Source organism: Gigantopelta aegis, chromosome 2 (assembly GCF_016097555.1).
Source record: "Gigantopelta aegis isolate Gae_Host chromosome 2, Gae_host_genome, whole genome shotgun sequence".
Lineage (NCBI taxonomy): Eukaryota > Metazoa > Mollusca > Gastropoda > Neomphalida > Peltospiridae > Gigantopelta > Gigantopelta aegis.
The window spans coordinates 25,878,833-25,896,862 of record NC_054700.1 but is presented as its reverse complement, the minus strand read 5'-3'; the positions used below and the strand labels follow the sequence as shown (position 1 = coordinate 25,896,862).

General features: G+C 36.4%; 1 protein-coding gene across 1 annotated transcript in view; it reads left to right on the top strand.

Annotated features, from left to right (window-relative positions):
- The window catches only part of LOC121383184 (S phase cyclin A-associated protein in the endoplasmic reticulum-like), a 134,819-nt gene that overhangs the window by 75,498 nt on the left and 41,291 nt on the right, over positions 1-18,030 (top strand). The window contains exons 25-26 of the mRNA XM_041513037.1: positions 5,505-5,742; positions 13,782-13,934. Of these exons, the coding sequence (XP_041368971.1) occupies positions 5,505-5,742; positions 13,782-13,934 (391 nt within the window). The remainder of the gene's footprint in view (positions 1-5,504; positions 5,743-13,781; positions 13,935-18,030) is intronic.

Sequence of the window (18,030 nt, the reverse complement as noted above, 5' to 3'; positions counted from 1 at the left end):
GACACGCGCACACACGCACACACACACACACACACACACCCAACCCAACCCTATAGAAACTTCTTGAGATCTATAAAGCAATTGAGCATCAGTCAGTATTATCCACCCATAAACCTCCCAAAAAACAAAACAAAAACACCAACAACACATAACAACTGTTCCCCTTCAGAAAAACCAACAAAATAATAATAATAATAATAAATTAATTAATAAAAATGTAATCAATAAATTGTTTTTAAAAAAACCCAAAATCGACCACAACACCAACAACAACAAAAACCACCCTACAAAATTCAGAAGTTTTTCTTTTGCAAGGGACTTAAAATAACTACAATAATACTAACAGTTACACATACACTTGCAAACCTAATTTTAATGAATCTTGAGTTCACGCACACACATGCACACACGCAGGCAGACAAACAGACAGACTTATAGATAGTTTGAAAGCTTTGTGAACTGCTGTTTGAGGTGTACATTGATTGGTTGCGAGTGTTGAGTTTGGGCGTATGCTAAGCACTGATGGAGCGTGTGTTGGTGGCCGGTTCCCACACTCTGTCCGTTCTACGTGTGCACATTGATTTCTCAGGCACTGCTTGTCTTTTCTCAATCTCCGTTGGAGTGGCTCTTTTCTAAGGTCATTGTCATATGTTGGATTCACTTTTCTCTACTTAATAACATTTCAAACTGTAGGTGCAGCCCACTCGAGACCATTGTCAATTTAGAAAATCCGTCTCTGCCTGTATATCCTTTTTTTATTATCATTAACAAAGACCTTGTTTTTTATCTGTTAAAAAATGTTCATGCCTTCTTAGCTTTCAGTGTTAATTAATGTTATTAAGTATTCATTCATTTAAAATAAAGTATGTATATGCTTGCATTTTCTCTGTAGTATTGTGTCCTAGGGTACCTGGTATGTGATTCCAATGTAACACAGAACCAAACCTTTTGAGTTGAGCTACAATCACTGTCCATTTTCTCCTGGCTGACACTTCCTGTTGTTCACACCACAAAACAAAAAATGTCTTTATGAAGCTATCTTAGAGAGCTAAAATTACCTGAAGTGCCTATGGTGGCAACCATAACATTTTACCTTCGATGGACAGCTTATTTGACTAGAAGTTTTTATTTTAATGTAAAGAAACCAACATGGTTAATTTCAATATATTTTATTGTTTGCTTTGTTGGTAATTTAATATGGGGCGGGACATAGCCCAGTGGTACAGTGTTCGCTTGATGCGTAGTTGGTATGGGATCGATCCCCCTCTGTGGGCCCATTGGGCTATTTCTCATTCCAGCCAGTGCACCATGACTGGTTTATCAAAGGCAGTGGTATGTACTACCCTGTCTGTGGGATGGTGCATATTTTTATCCCTTGCTTCTAATCGAAAAGAGTAGCCCATGAAGTGGCGACAGCAGGTTTCCTCTCTCAATATCTGTGTGGTCCTTAACCATATGTCTGACACCATATATCCATAAATAAAATGTATTGAGTGCATCGTTAAATAAAACATTTCTTTCTTTCTTTCTTTGTTGGTAATATTGCTGTTGATTAAAGTGAATAAAATTTGATGGTGTTCATTGACCTCATTAGTGATACCAAGTTTTTGTTCCCAGTTACCTGTAGGTCCCTACTCTTCTGAGATTGTTTAAGGATCCACATAATAATAAAAAATATGTATGCTAAACAAACTAACAAAGGAAAATAACATAGGTTAATACTTACAAAGTACGGTATGCCAAGGTCTTTTAAATAGAATCATAGCCTACAAAGGGAAATAACTGAATGTTGTTACTAAATAAAAATAATATTTAAAATCACAAACTATTTTAATCTTAACTGAGATCTTTATGTTAGTATTTTGGGTTTAGAATTGTATTAAAATTGCTTTGTCAAATGGTTGTAAATTTTAACTTTGGTAGCCTAAATCGATCTTAAGTCACTTTGTTTAACTGTAGCTACAATTGTTTTATAAAACAAGGCCCGGTTGATTATTGTTTAAAGTATGTAAATTGTGTTGTGCTTGCAAGTGAATATAATTTAGTAATTTATTTGAAATATTCTTTGTGATGAAAACCCCCACCCTACAAACAGGCAATAAATATATTGTGTAATTTTTTGCAAAATGTTCCACATCTGAAGTAATTTGATCAGGATGTGGTAAGAGATAAAGTTAAATTGTTCCATTGATCATGCATTTTCTATGGGAGAATGGTCTGGACAATGAGCAATTGTAGAACCTTTAAAATTAAAAAAAAAAAAGTATAATTGCTAATCCAGATTTAGTTTACCAGTTGTTTATGTCCATGATCTTTGGAAGGACATGTAGGAAAATGTTTTAGAGAAGTAGGAGGCTGTTTGAGAAAAGTAGACAGCTATATCTGTCAAATAAGGTGTATAATTATAAGCATGGAAAGTAGATGACGATGACGGCAGAAGTAGCTTACTAATGAAGACTATGAAAGTAGCATGTCAAGTGCTAATAAGCAGTAAAAGTTGTCACTAATGTACACACGCTGTCCTTCGGTCACCAGTATACTTGTAGACTAATAGAGTTCCAGCATGAGAATTGAAAGTCATTCCATGAAGCCACTGTTTGTTTGTTTGTTTGTTAATTTTGTTGTGAAATTGTTTATGAAGGTGACATGTTAAATTTTAGCATTAACAGTGGATTAAAAGTTGTTGCTAATGTCCATACGTGCTGTCCTTTGATGATTTTCCTTTTGATGAAGTGAAGCGCCGTGCCGTGTTGCGAGTGAGATCAATGAGACTTGAACGTTGTCAGAGATTTTGTCAGTTAGTTACCTGAGAGGTTCTCGTCTAATCCACATGGCTCGTGTCTTTGATGCTTTTGTCGTCTCGCATGAGGACAACATACCCATCATTTACTATGGAGCATCTGTACTGCATTGATTTTTCATTTAACAAACATCGCAAAGATCGACCAGCTCAAAGCTTGATTAGTACAAGAGGTGGAAATTACAGCATTATTGATGATGACAGATGATTTTTTTTTGACGAAGTAACTCTTAAGAAAAAAAAAAATTCCTCACCTTTGAGATTAATATATTAATTTGCCTACACTCTCGAATATTGAAACATTTTGATCTTTGCTTCCTCTAATGGATGAGATTAATTTAAGAACTGTATTACTTAGGAGATTTTTGGTTTTCTAAAGAAGCATGTTTATCGTGTTTGATCTGTACTATATTTAACATTGATAAGTGAATATAAAATTCAGGTATTTCATTTCAAGTATGAAGATAGTATAAAACATTTGGCAAGATTTTGGCAAGATCTTTGCAGTAACTATTTAGGGAATAAATGTGTCTCACACTAGATACATGTTTAAACACAGACAAGATAGAACGTACCATGGCTTTTGATATACCAATCATTTGGCTTTGGTTAAGATGGAGGAAGGAATTAAAGTATCCAAAAATGGTTTTGATCCTACAACCTGAGCACCTTGGGTGAACATTTTTCCACTGAGCTATATCCCACCCTTAAAGATGGCAGAATTCAGACGATTGGTGAGGAATCAGTGTTTAGACTTGTCAAGAAGACAGGTTACTGTTAATTCAGCTTGGATGTTCATCTTGGCCATGTTTGTATATGATGAAATATTAATTAAATTTTTTTTAATTATGTCTGTAACTTGAAAGTTAAAAACAGTTACACATTGTGATATACTTACCTTTGGATGATACTTAATGGTTGGTATATTCTTACTTCATTCATTCAGTCTCATACATTTACATAGAATTGCAGAGAAGAAAAATGTATTTGAAAATATGAAATGAAAATAGAGAATAACTGGTTACTGTCTTAATAAATCGGCTTTATCCTGCGAAGATTAGAATGATGAAAGCTGCAATGATATTGGATAAAGCCAATATCTTAAGGCAGTAACCAGTTACGTGTATTTTATTTATCTTGATATCCACATGAAACAAACCTTCACCATTTTCCAGAGTAGTATGTCCACACATGTTGAATGTCTTATCGCCTATAATAGCCATACACCAAAATAAAATAGTTCTTAAATAACAACAATTTATTTCTTATTTTTAAATTAAAAATTGTCTGCAAAACAGTTTTGAAAATCAAAATAATCAACTGAATCTAAAACTTAAAAGAATAAGTAACTTTGAATAATATAGCATTTCTTTGCTAATCATGACTAGTGTACAAGTAGTTCTGTCCCAAAAGCTATATTTTTGGTCAGTGACTGAAAATAAAGAAATGTATCTGGTCATCATATCTTAACAATATATATAGTAATTGCAGGATAAAGTTAATTAAATGTATAGTATACAGGCCCTGAAAATAATTAATTACAGCGGTTTTAGTGTATTAGTTTTTATGACAGTTTAGGTGTATGAGGGAGGTTATAAATATCTACAGGTAGTGTTGTGGGTTTCTCTCCCAGTCAAAGCACTCACCAGCACAGTTTATCAATAATTCTGAGTGGATAGAATAACATACTCGCTGTTTATAATTAAATTACATTTATTGGTTATAATGATTAATATCTCTACAGTAGAATTATAAAGCAACTCGTAGACTAGTATAAAAATGTAGTCTGTGGAGAAATAAAAATAAACCACTGTAGGCCTAAATTGTAAATGAGATAATAATTAAGTTCCTCAGGTTTTGCCTGGACATTGTATTGTTTTTTTAATAAAATCAATGCATACATTCATATGAATTGACCGGCCTTGGTGGCATTGTGGTTAGGCCATCGGTCTACAGGCTGGTAGGTACTGGGTTTGGATCCCAGTCGAGGCATGAGATTTTTAATCCAGATACCGACTCCAAACCCTGAATGAGTGCTCCGCAAGGCTCAATGGGTAGGTGTAAACCACTTGCACCGACCAGTGATCCATAACTGGTTCTACAAAGGCCATGGTTTGTGCTATCCTGCCTGTGGGAAGCGGAAATAAAAGATCCATTGCTGCCTGTCGTAAAAGAGTAGCCTATGTGGCAACATCGGATTTCATCTTAAAAACAGTGTCAGAATGACCATATGTTTGACGTCCAATAGCCGATGATAAGATAAAACATCAGTGTGCTCTAGTGGCGTCGTTAATAAAACAAACTTTACTTTCATATGAATTGATTCACGACCCCGCCAGTATGAACAGCTGTTTTCTATTTACTTTCCAAACTGTCAACCCCAAAAGTTAGTGACATCATCCCCAGGTTGACGTCATATGTTCTCCTGAAACTGATGTCACAACACATATTCCTCTCCGTAAATAACATATTTTGTATATACATTACAGTCTTACTCAACTTACTGTGCTAGCAGTATAGCTAAGTATGAATAATAATGAAAATTAGAAACAAATCATCTAAAATTCAGTATGAAGTTGCAGTTCATTATTTATGTGACAGATTCTAAAATGCTCAACACAGTGTAGTAGTTGCTAATTAAATTTTGTAAACAAAACATTCCCTGTAATTAGTGAATTATATGAATATTATTGTTTTTTTTCAGAAATGCAAACATGTTTGACAACAAGAAGGATCACGACTCGACTCAGCTCATCCAGACGTTTGAGGTGACCGAGTTGGTGGGAATCGTGTCCTTGCTGTATGGGATGTTGCTGCATTCCGGGGCTCCGAGTCGTGGGGACGTCGTGCCACCCGAGCTGTCCCAGCACAGTTTGTCGGTGACACTGGCCGGACTGCGCATGCTCAACAACATGGCCATGTTGGACCTCGGCATGCTTCAGGTACATGCTTCGTCGTACTTCAATAGCAGATTAAACCGATAGCATCCGGGTTGTGGCACCCAATTCTTTTTTAAAAATGTTTTTAAAAATAAAATGTATTGACACCAGAAAACAAATATCCTAGTGCCAGAGTTATATCAACTTTGTTTTTAATTTGGAGTAGAAAATAAGGTATGTCTTCAAAATTACCAGCTCCCCTCACCACATGATCAGGGTTTCAAAGTTACCAGCTTCCCTTGCCACATGATCAGGGTTTCAAAGTGACCAGCTCCCCTCGCCACATGATCAGGATTTCAAAGTTACCAGCTTCCCTTGCCACATGATCAGGGTTTCAAAGTGACCAGCTCCCCTCGCCACATGATCAGGATTTCAAAGTTACCAGCTTCCCTTGCCACATGATCAAGGTTTCAAAGTGACCAGCTCCCCTCGCCACATGATCAGGATTTCAAAGTTACCAGCTTCCCTTGCTACATGATCAGGGTTTCAAAGTGACCAGCTTCCCTCGCCACATGATCAGGATTTCAAAGTTACCAGCTTCCTTTGCTACATGATCAGGGTTTAACCTGTCACTCGCCAAATGCAAATTAAAGTTGAATTTGACAAATATGTTTCATTACTAATTCGCAAAAACACCAATTCAAAAATTGTCTGTCTATTGAAGTACTGCCATGTTTTGCTCTTTGGCTAAATGAAACTTTAATTTGGCAGCTGATTTGCTTAGCAAATTTGACAAATTGCTATTTTATGGGATTCAGCCTAAAACCTGCATTATAACATTATTTACTTATACAAAAACCAAACACACCTACAGTATTAATAAACTCATTGACGATTGTGCATTCATGCAAAATACAAATTGGTTTCCATGATCTGATTTAATAATTTGTAATACTTACAAGTGACATTGCAGCCTGCCTCTCCGTTTTAAAATGGAGAGTAATGTTCCACCAATGTTAAGATAGGCAAGACACAGTTTTGTTCAGTATTGTCGTTGTGACGTATTGGTAAGTTTTTGCATAAATCATTTGTTTGTGCAATGTAGTTAGTGAATAGAGCCAACCAATATTGAAGAATTAATTGGATTTTAAGAAAATTAATTTTTATTGTTGATTCTAAATGGATAAGTAAAAAAAATATACCTGAGACTGCAATTTTAATTTCCAAAGATATGTAAAACTAGTGTGTTGTTAAGGCATGATAATAGTCACTTTTGAGAAAGGCTTTTATTTTCTTAAATATTATGAAACAATATCTTGCATTAAGTATTGAACAGCAACAGCTAACTTTGTTCCCAGTTGGTTGTTATTTGAGGGAACAGTGTGCTTGTAAAGGTTATTCTAAAGTTCTGCAGATTTCAACTGCTGATAACTAGCTCCAAGGTATGTGTTGGCTTGCAGCAGTAGCAGGTAAGGCAACTGAAGGTGTTTTGTTTGAGAAGAAAACATACTGCCACGAAACCTCCACCCTCGAAGCAGGTCTCCCGTTAGTTGACCTGAAGGTCACCCTCTTGAGACCCACAACAAAGGGTAGTAAGCAGTAACACTGCTTCAGCCCATGCTGGTAATGATTTTTCACTGTTTATCCCAGATATTGCTCCCAGCTGCTGGATTGGAAAGAAACAAGTTAGGCTATTGTTTTGCCAGTGTTGCCCGGCACACTGTGATTGCACTGGGGGCTGAACTGTACCCGCTGCTCCCGTGACATACACCACTAGGAAGTGCAGCTAACGTGAGCCTCCACACGTGGGGGTGATTTTCTCCACGGTGAGGCCCAACAGGTGGTTTCTGTCCCATTCATAGTATGCCAACAGATCTACATCTACAGAATCACACATGCATCATTCACATATACCCTGGATATTTGTCATTTGTGCTTGTAAAAGTTGATGTTTGTTTAATGACACCACTAGAGCACATTGATTAATTAATCATCGGCTATTGGATGTCAAACATTTGGTAATTATGACACATAGTCATCAGAGGAAACCTGCTACATTTTTCCAAATGCAGCAGTGAATCTGTTATATGCATTTTCCCACAGGAAAGCACATACCACAGCCTTCGACCAGTAGTGGTGTACTGGTTGGAATGAGAAAAAAAACAATCAGTTGAATGGATCCACCGAGGTGGTTCGATCCTGCGACACTAGCACCTCAAGCGAGCACTCAACCGACTGAGCTAAATCCTGCCCCATAGCTTGTAAAACTGATGAATCTAGAGTATAGAATTTGCTGATACGAAAATGATCATTGACTTTACTTTGAATGTACTTTGACATACATTGTTCAGTGTGTTTTTCATTGCTATTTGCATTAACTCTATTGATAGAGGGACATGGATGTTGATCAGTTGTAGAGCACTTGTTTGAGGTATGATGGGTCAGAGGATCAATCACCCTTGAATGATGTTCTTGAGGGGGTTTTTTTTCTGCTCCAATCAAAGTTTTTGATTTTCTCCACGGTGAGGCCCAACAGGTGGTTTCTGTCCCATTCATAGTATGCCAACAGATCTACCAGTACAGAATCAAATGCCCTGAACATTTGTCATTTTTGCTTGTAAAAATTGAAGTTTGTTTATTGACATCACTAGAGCACATTGATTTATTAATCATCAGCTATTGGATGTCAAACGTGGTCATTTTGACATAATAGTCTTAGAGGAAACCTGCTATATTTTTCCATTAGTAGCAAGGGATCTTTTATATGCACATCCCACAAACAGGATAATACATACCACAGCCTTTGATACACCCGTCATGGTGCACTGGCTGGAATGAGAAATAGCCCAATGGGCACACCGACGGGGATCAATTCCAAACCAACTGCATCAGCGAGCACGTTACCACTGGGTTACGTCATGCCCCAATCAGTGCTTCATGACTGGACCACCATTGACTATGCTATGTACTGCCTTGTCTGTGGGAAGGTGCATATAAAAGATCACTTGCTGGGGTTTTGTTGTTGTAGTAGCCTGTGTACAGACATCTGGTTTCTTTCCTCTCTCGTCTTGTTGTTGAAATAACCATATGTTAGACATTAAATAGCCATAGTTTAAAATGTGCTGAGGTGTCATTAAACATTCTTTTCCTTTAATAGAGTAGAAGCCTTACATAAAGAGAAAACTGTAGCCAAGAGTAATAACCTCGTAATCAGATAGATTAGCCTATGTGGCTGCAGTTGGGACTTTTCTCCAGCACTGTGAACCAAGTGTCACTAAAATACCAGGGATTTATCAAGGATTTTTTGCTATGGTCCCTTGTCTGATGGGATTGGGAAAACTAGCACGAGTAAATCATACTTTGGATATTTTTCAGGCCACTGAATGATGCAGTACACCACTGTTAAATTAATTCATTAGAACAGACATAATTAAATAGATAATTTTCAGCACCACTTTCTTTTGGGAAAGGGCTCATGTTCAGACCATGCCACTTGTACAGTGTCAACAAATATCAGAATATATTTTAACTTCAAGTCTGATGCACTAGGATTTTTAAAGTCAGGTTGTTAGTTATTTTAAATTAAGAAAATGTCTGTCTTGTTATAGAGTTTAAACTGGATAGTTATGAAACTTGGTATTGAATACATTCTGACATCGAAGATTTGTGTGGAGTAATTAATGGTGGTGTGCTCATTACACTGATGTATCTGCTGGTACTGGCACACTTATTTGGTTCTCTCACTGTGCTCATTACACTGATGTATCTGCTGGTACTGGCACACTTATTTAGTTCTCTCACTGTGCTCATTACACTGAGTATCTGCTGGTACTGGCACACTTATTTAGTTATCTCACTGTGCTCATTACACTGATGTATCTGCTGGTACTGGCACACTTACTTAGTTCTCTCACTGTGCTCATTACACCACTGTATGGGCTGGTACTGGCACACTTACTTAGTTCTCTCAGTGTGCTCATTACACCACTGTATGGGCTGGTACTGGCACACTTACTTAGTTCTCTCAGTGTGTTCATTACACCACTGTATGGGCTGGTACTGGCACACTTACTTAGTTCTCTCAGTGTGTTCATTACACCACTGTATGGGCTGGTACTGGCACACTTACTTAGTTCTCTCAGTGTGTTCATTACACCACTGTATGGGCTGGTACTGGCACACTTACTTAGTTCTCTCAGTGTGTTCATTACACCACTGTATGGGCTGGTACTGGCACACTTATTTAGTTCTCTCAGTGACATCTACCAGTACTGGCAGTGGCCTTGGTTCTGGTTGTAGGTGTCTGTTGACTACATTCCTGTATACATAGCTTGGAATCGATTGTCCTGCTTGTGACCCATTTCGGAAGTGCATGCTCTGTTGACATATCGCAGTTTACATGTGGCATTTATTTGTGCTATTTCTGTCGAGGAAGAACTTAAGTCTTGTTAATAAGGACCAGCTTTTGAGTGACACACAACTGGTAGCTGTGGTCCTATGTTTATCTTTCTCTTTCATTCCCCATTTAAAAAACATTTCACGTTTGGGAAAACCTGCTACAAATTTCCCCAAGACATATTTATTTTAATAACTTGTCACTACATGAGAAATAATTGGTATTCATTTGTTGTATTTTTTTGTAATTCCTGTTTGTGAAATAATGCTATATTGAATATGTTTGGGTTTTTTTTAAACATAAGAAACATTTACCGGAACATAGCAGTTCAAACATTCATGTTTCATATCCTTTAATATACATGTATGTGTATGTTCTATAGGTACAATTTTTTTTTATTAAAAAAATATAATTATTGGGAAGTAAGATAAAGTTTGAAGATTATTAATACAATTAAGGTTCAAGCACGGTGTTCTGGGTACACACTTCAGCTATCTAGGCTGTCTGTCCAGGACAGTGAGTTAGTTGTTAGAGAGAGAAGAGGGTGTAGTGGTCTTACACCTACCCACTGAGTTGTTAAAACTTGCTCTGGGTGGGAACCGATACCAGGCTGCGAACCCTGTACCTACCAGCCTTATGTCTGATGGGTTAACCACAACACCACCGAGGCCGGTTAGCTAATAAAAAGGCTCTGTTCGCCTGAACCATTTTACCATGAATAGCAGCTAACTTGGGATATAGCCCCTTTAACATGACAAACAGTTTACAGTGAGTTTTAACATGACAAACAGTTTACAGTGAGTTTTAACATGACAAACAGTTTACAGTGAGTTTTAACATGACAAACAGTTTACAGTGAGTTTTAACATGACAAACAGTTTACAGTGAGTTTTAACATGACAAACAGTTTACAGTGAGTTTTCAGATATGTAGCTGTCTTTAATATAGAATATACAGCCATACACAGTAGTTTGTATTGGGCCCCGTCTTGAGCTGATTTCATCTAACTTGGTTCATCTCTGTTTACATTTGCCCCTGTTTGTCTTGCAAGATTTCATTGAGCAGGAGTCAATTTGGTAAATATTTAAGTTTTTCAATAGCAATTTTCTGCTTGACTCCACACTTAATTGCTGTGGGTGTCTGGTTACATTTATTGGGGCCGAGGTGATGTAATTTGGAATTGTTGTTTACTGGTTTATGGGAATTCTCTGAGAGATTGGCTGCAATCATTGAGAGATCAGAACTACACGGATTAAGTGGCTGGATCTGGCAATTGTCACACTGGTCTCCAGTCAAACTCTCCTCTAAACACTCACATTCAATAGGGCATTCAGTGTAATTATTAGCTTATACATATAAACATTTGCAAGGTATGAGTACGGTCATATTGGCCCTATATTGATGTCATTGCAGACAAAGTTCTTAGAAGGGTAGTGCAATAAATATATATTTGAGAAAGTGGGTAAGATTTACAGAAGTATGCAATGTTGGTGAAATCCTTCAATCCCTATGACTGTATTATCATAGTTCATTGTATGTGCTGTCCTGTTTGTTGGGAATACATATAAAGACACCTTGCTTTTTTCAGTATATTGGTTTCCTCTGAATAATGTGTGTCAGAAATGATCCAATATTTGACATCCAGTAGCCGATGATTCATTAATCAGTGTGCGGTGTTGTTATACAAAACAGACTTCAAATCCTTCAAGCATGTACAATTGGCAGTTCCGTAGTGAAGATGTGCAAACCAACAGAATTAAAAGGGTTTTGTTGTTGTTTTTTAAAAACGAAACAATTGACCTTTACTGCAGGCACTAATTGAGGATGGAACAAGTAGAACTGACTTCCATTTGAAGAAAGAGGAAAGTTAAATAAAGATGGGTGAAGTGAACATTTTAGATTTATTGGTACATTTTGTAGTGCTCATTCATTCAGAAAGTTTCCAAATTATATGCTCAGTTTGTTATTAAATACTACCATACATATTTCTTTTGGTAATAAAATTAAGCAAAATAGTTAATATTTCCATTAAGTAACTAATGATTATTGTGTTGTTATATTAAATAAAAGTAATAATTAGTATTTTCTGGCATTACTAAAATGAATCTGGCTAATTAGAACTGAGAAACACTTGACTGATCAACTGCATAGTCCAGTCTTGTCTCCAATGTAAAACAAGATGCCCACAATGTGCTAAATGAGCTGTGACACTAAACAAGCCAGTGCCTTGATGTCTGTTGTGTGATTTAGTTTTTGAAATTGGATGAGGTCCAAAATATTACAGAGACTTCCAACTTCTCTACTGTTAACAACTTGGTGATGAGCTAACTTTCAGTGAAAAAACATGCCCTTTCGGCAGCTAGATTAGTGCTTACTTCCTTGTAATGGATGTAAAAACACCTTTCCAAGAATGTTTAAAATTTCTTTCTCTAGGTGTACATATACATATTGCTAGACTGTCTCTCTGGATTTATCCCACAAAAAAGAAGAAAAGAAAAAGAAAGTGATTGCCTTGAATATTAACAAAATACTGATAGACCGTAGTCAACAAAAAAAAAAATAGAGAGAGAGAAACAAAAGAACAAGAAAAAATGATTACCTTGAGTCTGTAGACAACAGATTTAAGAAGATATGGAAATTTGACTTTTACTTTTAGTCTCATCTTGATTTATAATAAAAACTAGTATTATTGGGTTATTTAGTCTGGGTCATCAGTGCAGTGTCTATCATGATAAGTTTGTCTTTTTTCCCTCCTAAAGATATAATGGAAATGACCTGTCTCTAGTATCTGTTTAAACCTCATTGTCTGTTCCTATCTATCTATTTCTACTGACATTAGTACTGTATGCTGCTGCTTTTACTTATGACTACAACACTGCAACTAATGAATATTATAAATGTCAGGCCAAATGATCCTGATATTTGTTTTGTTAATTCAGCTGACCTTAGTTATTGTGTATGGAAAATATTTTCAGCTACAGTGTTTTACTATTAATTATATATTACTTACACTTTGCTAAACTATCAATTTTGACAAAGGCAATGTGTTTGTGATCATCCCTGTGTTTATAGTAATAATATCCGTGGGGTAGGAAGGTGCCAAAAAGTGTGTGGGGGTGGGGGGCACACTTTTATATTTAGACACTTTTACACTATTATAAAGCAATTATAAAGCAAAATATCTGAAAAGTGGGGGGCACATGGCCCCCTTGCCCACCCCCCCCCCCCCAGCTTCAAAATTAATTTTGTGAAAAAGTTTAAAAAGTATGTATCTCCAAATTTAGTCAGCAGATTTAATTTACAAAGAAGTCTTGAATAACAGTCTTATTTGGGATTTTTTGTTTAAAATACCAGTCAAAATCACTGTAATATTTTTGTTTGTTAATTTACAGAGGGATTGGAGAAGAAGGGCTGTCTGTTAAAATGTCAGACAAAATTCACTATGCTATTTTTGTTAATTAATTAACAGAGGTCTTGAAGAAGAAGGGCTGACTGTGGAGTGTGTTAAAATATTAGGCACAAATCACTTGTTATATTTTTGTTAATTTACAGAGGTCTTGCACAAGAAGAGCTGCATGTTAAAATATTAGGCACAAATCACTTGTGATATTTTTGTTTTGTTAATTTACAGAGGTTTTGTAGAAGAACGGCTGCATGTTAAAATACCGGGTACTAATCACTGATATTTTTGTTTGTTAACTTACAGAGAAGTCTGGGAGAGGAGGGTCTGTCCCTGGAGTTCCGACACATCGCCAGCTACCTCATCTGGTACTGTTCCCATCACATGGCCATGGAAGAACTCCTACACGAAGTCATCCTCTGTGTTGGCTACTTCACCATACTAAACCCTGACAACCAGGTGAGTGTGTCAAGTCATGTTCTTCACCATACTAAACCCTGACAACCAGGTGAGTGTGTGAAGTCATACACTTCACCATACTAAACCCTGACAACCAGGTGAGTCACTGAGTGTGAAGTCATGTACTTCACCATACTAAACCTTGACAACCAGGTGAGTGTGTGAAGTCACGTTCTTCACCATATTAAACCCTGACAACCAGGTGAGTGTGTGAAGTCACGCACTTCACCATACTAAACCCTGACAACCAGGTGAGTGTGTGAAGTCACGAACTTCACCATACTAAACCCTGACAACCAGGTGAGTGTGTGAAGTCATCCACTTCACCATACTAAACCCTGACAACCAGGTGAGTGTGTGAAGTCACGAACTTCACCATACTAAACCCTGACAACCAGGTGAGTGTGTGAAGTCACGAACTTCACCATACTAAACCCTGACAACCAGGTGAGTGTGTGAAGTCACGAACTTTACCATACTAAACCCTGACAACCAGGTGAGTGTGTAAGTCATCCACTTCACCATACTAAACCCAGACAACCAGGTGAGTGTGCGAAGTCACGAACTTTACCATACTAAACCCTGACAACCAGGTGAGTGTGTAAGTCATCCACTTCACCATACTAAACCCTGACAACCAGGTGAGAGTGAAGTCTTGTATTTCACCATAGTCAATCCTGACAACCAGGTGAGTATGTGAAGTCACGTACTTTACCATACTAAACCCTGACAACCAGGTGAGTGTGTGAAGTCATACACTTCACCATACTAAACCCTGACAACCAGGTGATAGTGTGAAGTCATGTATTTCACCATAGTCAATCCTGACAACCAGGTGAGTGTGTGAAGTCATACACTTCACCATAGTCAATCCTGACAACCAGGTGAGTGTGTGAAGTCATACACTTCACCATAGTCAATCCTGACAACCAGGTGAGTGTGAGAAGTCAAATACTTGACTGTACAATCAAGTTCTTAAAAACAGTTTTTATAAGTAAAATACTGCATTTCTTGTTATCATTCTACAGATGAGTAATAATAAAATATTGCTTTATAATTGTGAAGTAATTTGCCAGAAAACACAATAAAAAACTACATAAACAGAATTCTAGTTAAATTTTCCTACCCAACTACATGCAGACAGTCATGCATGTTTTGTTAAATAGTAACCTAACTCACCTCACCAATAAGGTGTCCTTTGATTAAATCCTCCTCTACATCGGGTCTCCTGTTACAGATGGGACTCAGTGTTAGACTATAACGTAAATTTCAAAACAAGTAATTTATTTTTCACTAAAATCTATAAATTTTTGTAAAGCCTGGCATTGTATTTCTAGGATTATTATTGATGTTCAAAACAGTCAACGTTTAATGAAGTTAAACTCTTTGAATCACAAACAAGAGGTATCTTTGTAATCAGTATCATAAAGACCAGGGGGATGGTATTAAACATTACAGTGTAGAATTATGTGTCACTGATTGAATGGAATGGTATTGCTGGATTAGTTTGTCTTTGTGTGGAAGATTACACTTGTTTTCAAGGACCGCATTCAGCCAGGTTCTGCGGTCCTTGGAGAATTCACCATGACACACAAGAGTCCTGTACCAAGCCCAGCTCAGACATTAGCCCCCAACATTGTCTCGTTACAGACAGTGTAATAGGTTTAACTAGGAAAATCTTCCATCTGTCCTCGACAGTATTTCTAATCAAGTCAAAGTCTGTGCCCATGATGGTTGTGCCTGTACCTTAGATGGATAAAGCACATAGCACACGTTCATGATCTTAAAACCGTGCCTGTGTATGCAAAAGAGGGGCCAGGCATATCCCAGTGGTAGAGTGCTTGCCTGATGCACAGTCTGTCTGGGATCGGTCCTCGTCAATGGGCCCATTGGGCTATTTCTCATTCCAGCTAGTGCACCATGACTGGTATTTCAAAGGCCATGATGTTTGCTACCCTGTCTGGGATGTTGCATATAAAATATCCCTTACTAATAGATATCCAGTTATTTTGTAACAAAATATCAATGATTACTTAAAATTATTTCGCCAAATTAAAAACAAATTCCCCAATTATTTCTAAAATTCTTGTTTAGTAGTTGATAAGTTTGAGTTATTTTGGACACATTTTTGTGGCATACTTAGTTTGGGCACACTCTTTACCATTGTGACATTGATGCAATCTAAAGCCCTGTGGTGTAGTTAAACAAAACAAACTTGTATGTAAAAAAGCCCTAAAGTGTTAGTTGTTACCTCTGTTTTAATCAAACAAAACAAACTTGTATGTAAAACTGAGATGTGTCTTTCCTGGTTGTAGCCTAAAGTTGTTAGTTGTTACCTCTGTTTTAATCAATACAAAACAAACTTGTATGTAAAACTGAGATGTGTCTTTCCTGGTTGTAGCCTAAAGTTGTTAGTTGTTACCTCTGTTTTAATCAATACAAAACAAACTTGTATGTAAAACTGAGATGTGTCTTTCCTGGTTGTAGCCTAAAGTTGTTAGTTGTTACCTCTGTTTTAATCAATACAAAACAAACTTGTATGTAAAACTGAGATGTGTCTTTCCTGGTTGTAGCCTAAAGTTGTTAGCTGTTACCTCTGTTTTAATCAATACAAAACAAACTTGTATGTAAAACTGAGATGTGTCTTTCCTGGTTGTAGCCTAAAGTTGTTAGCTGTTACCTCTGTTTTAAGCAATACAAAACAAACTTGTATGCAAAATTGAGATGTGTCTTTCCTGGTTGTAGCCTAAAGTTGTTAGCTGTTACCTCTGTTTTAAGCAATACAAAACAAACTTGTATGTAAAACTGAGATGTGTCTTTCCTGGTTGTAGCCTAAAGTTGTTAGTTGTTACCTCTGTTTTAATCAATACAAAACAAACTTGTATGTAAAACTGAGATGTGTCTTTCCTGGTTGTAGCCTAAAGTTGTTAGTTGTTACCTCTGTTTTAATCAATACAAAACAAACTTGTATGTAAAACTGAGATGTGTCTTTCCTGGTTGTAGCCTAAAGTTGTTAGCTGTTACCTCTGTTTTAAGCAATACAAAACAAACTTGTATGTAAAACTGAGATGTGTCTTTCCTGGTTGTAGCCTAAAGTTGTTAGCTGTTACCTCTGTTTTAATCAATACAAAAGTTATTTAAAAAAATATTTTGATCATTTTTGAAAATATTGAACATGGGTTAAAAAAACAACCCCAAAACCCACCCCAAAACAAACAAACAACTTTAAAAACATCTCATCTGACAAGCAATAAAGCGTAGCATTATTTCTTACACTTATTTAACTGAGCAAAATTATCTGTTACCAGTTTTCACAATTTATTTGAAAATAAATATGCCTAATTAATTAATTAGTCAAATATAATGCAATAAAATAACAGCTTATGCTCAATTTCAAATTAGTTTTGGCCATTTTGCCTTTACCAATGCTAATCGAAAGCTATTGCAATGATCACAATATAAAGATTTCTTGTGATGAACTAAAACTGAATTTAGCTTTTTCATTTGTTAAAGTATGAGGAATTTAAGTACAAAAATAAATGACAATTTTTTATAGTTTTTTTGCCTCTACAATATTTTATACAAACTACTAGTATTCTGATGTATTTCTGTTTCATAATTTAAATTTTGGTTTTACCTCCTAAATAAAATGCAGAAAAACGTTTTGATGTAATGTCATGAAGTATAGATTTTTATCCACTCTTCTCACAGGTGGTAATAATAAAATATTTCATCCTCGACAAAAGAAAGCAAAAGTAAATAACCTAAATTACCATAGGTCATGTGGGTTAAAAGATTTATTAATATCAGCTCTGATGGGTTTAAGAAAAATCTGGAAGAAAAAAATCTGGATTAGGATTTTCCATTCGGATCATTAGTTTTTGTGCATTGAAAACACATTTAATTAGTGGCCTTGTGTATAAAATAGTCTTCTATCATTTCCTCCGAACATATTAACTGCTAGATGTATTAAATGACAATGTATTAAATACTGATGTATTAAGCCAGGCCTGGCCTCTGATGTCTGTTAAGGCAAGCTGAAAGGTTAAAGAGGGGATTTATCTTAGGCTTCTGAAACTGGTTCAATCAGGTTATT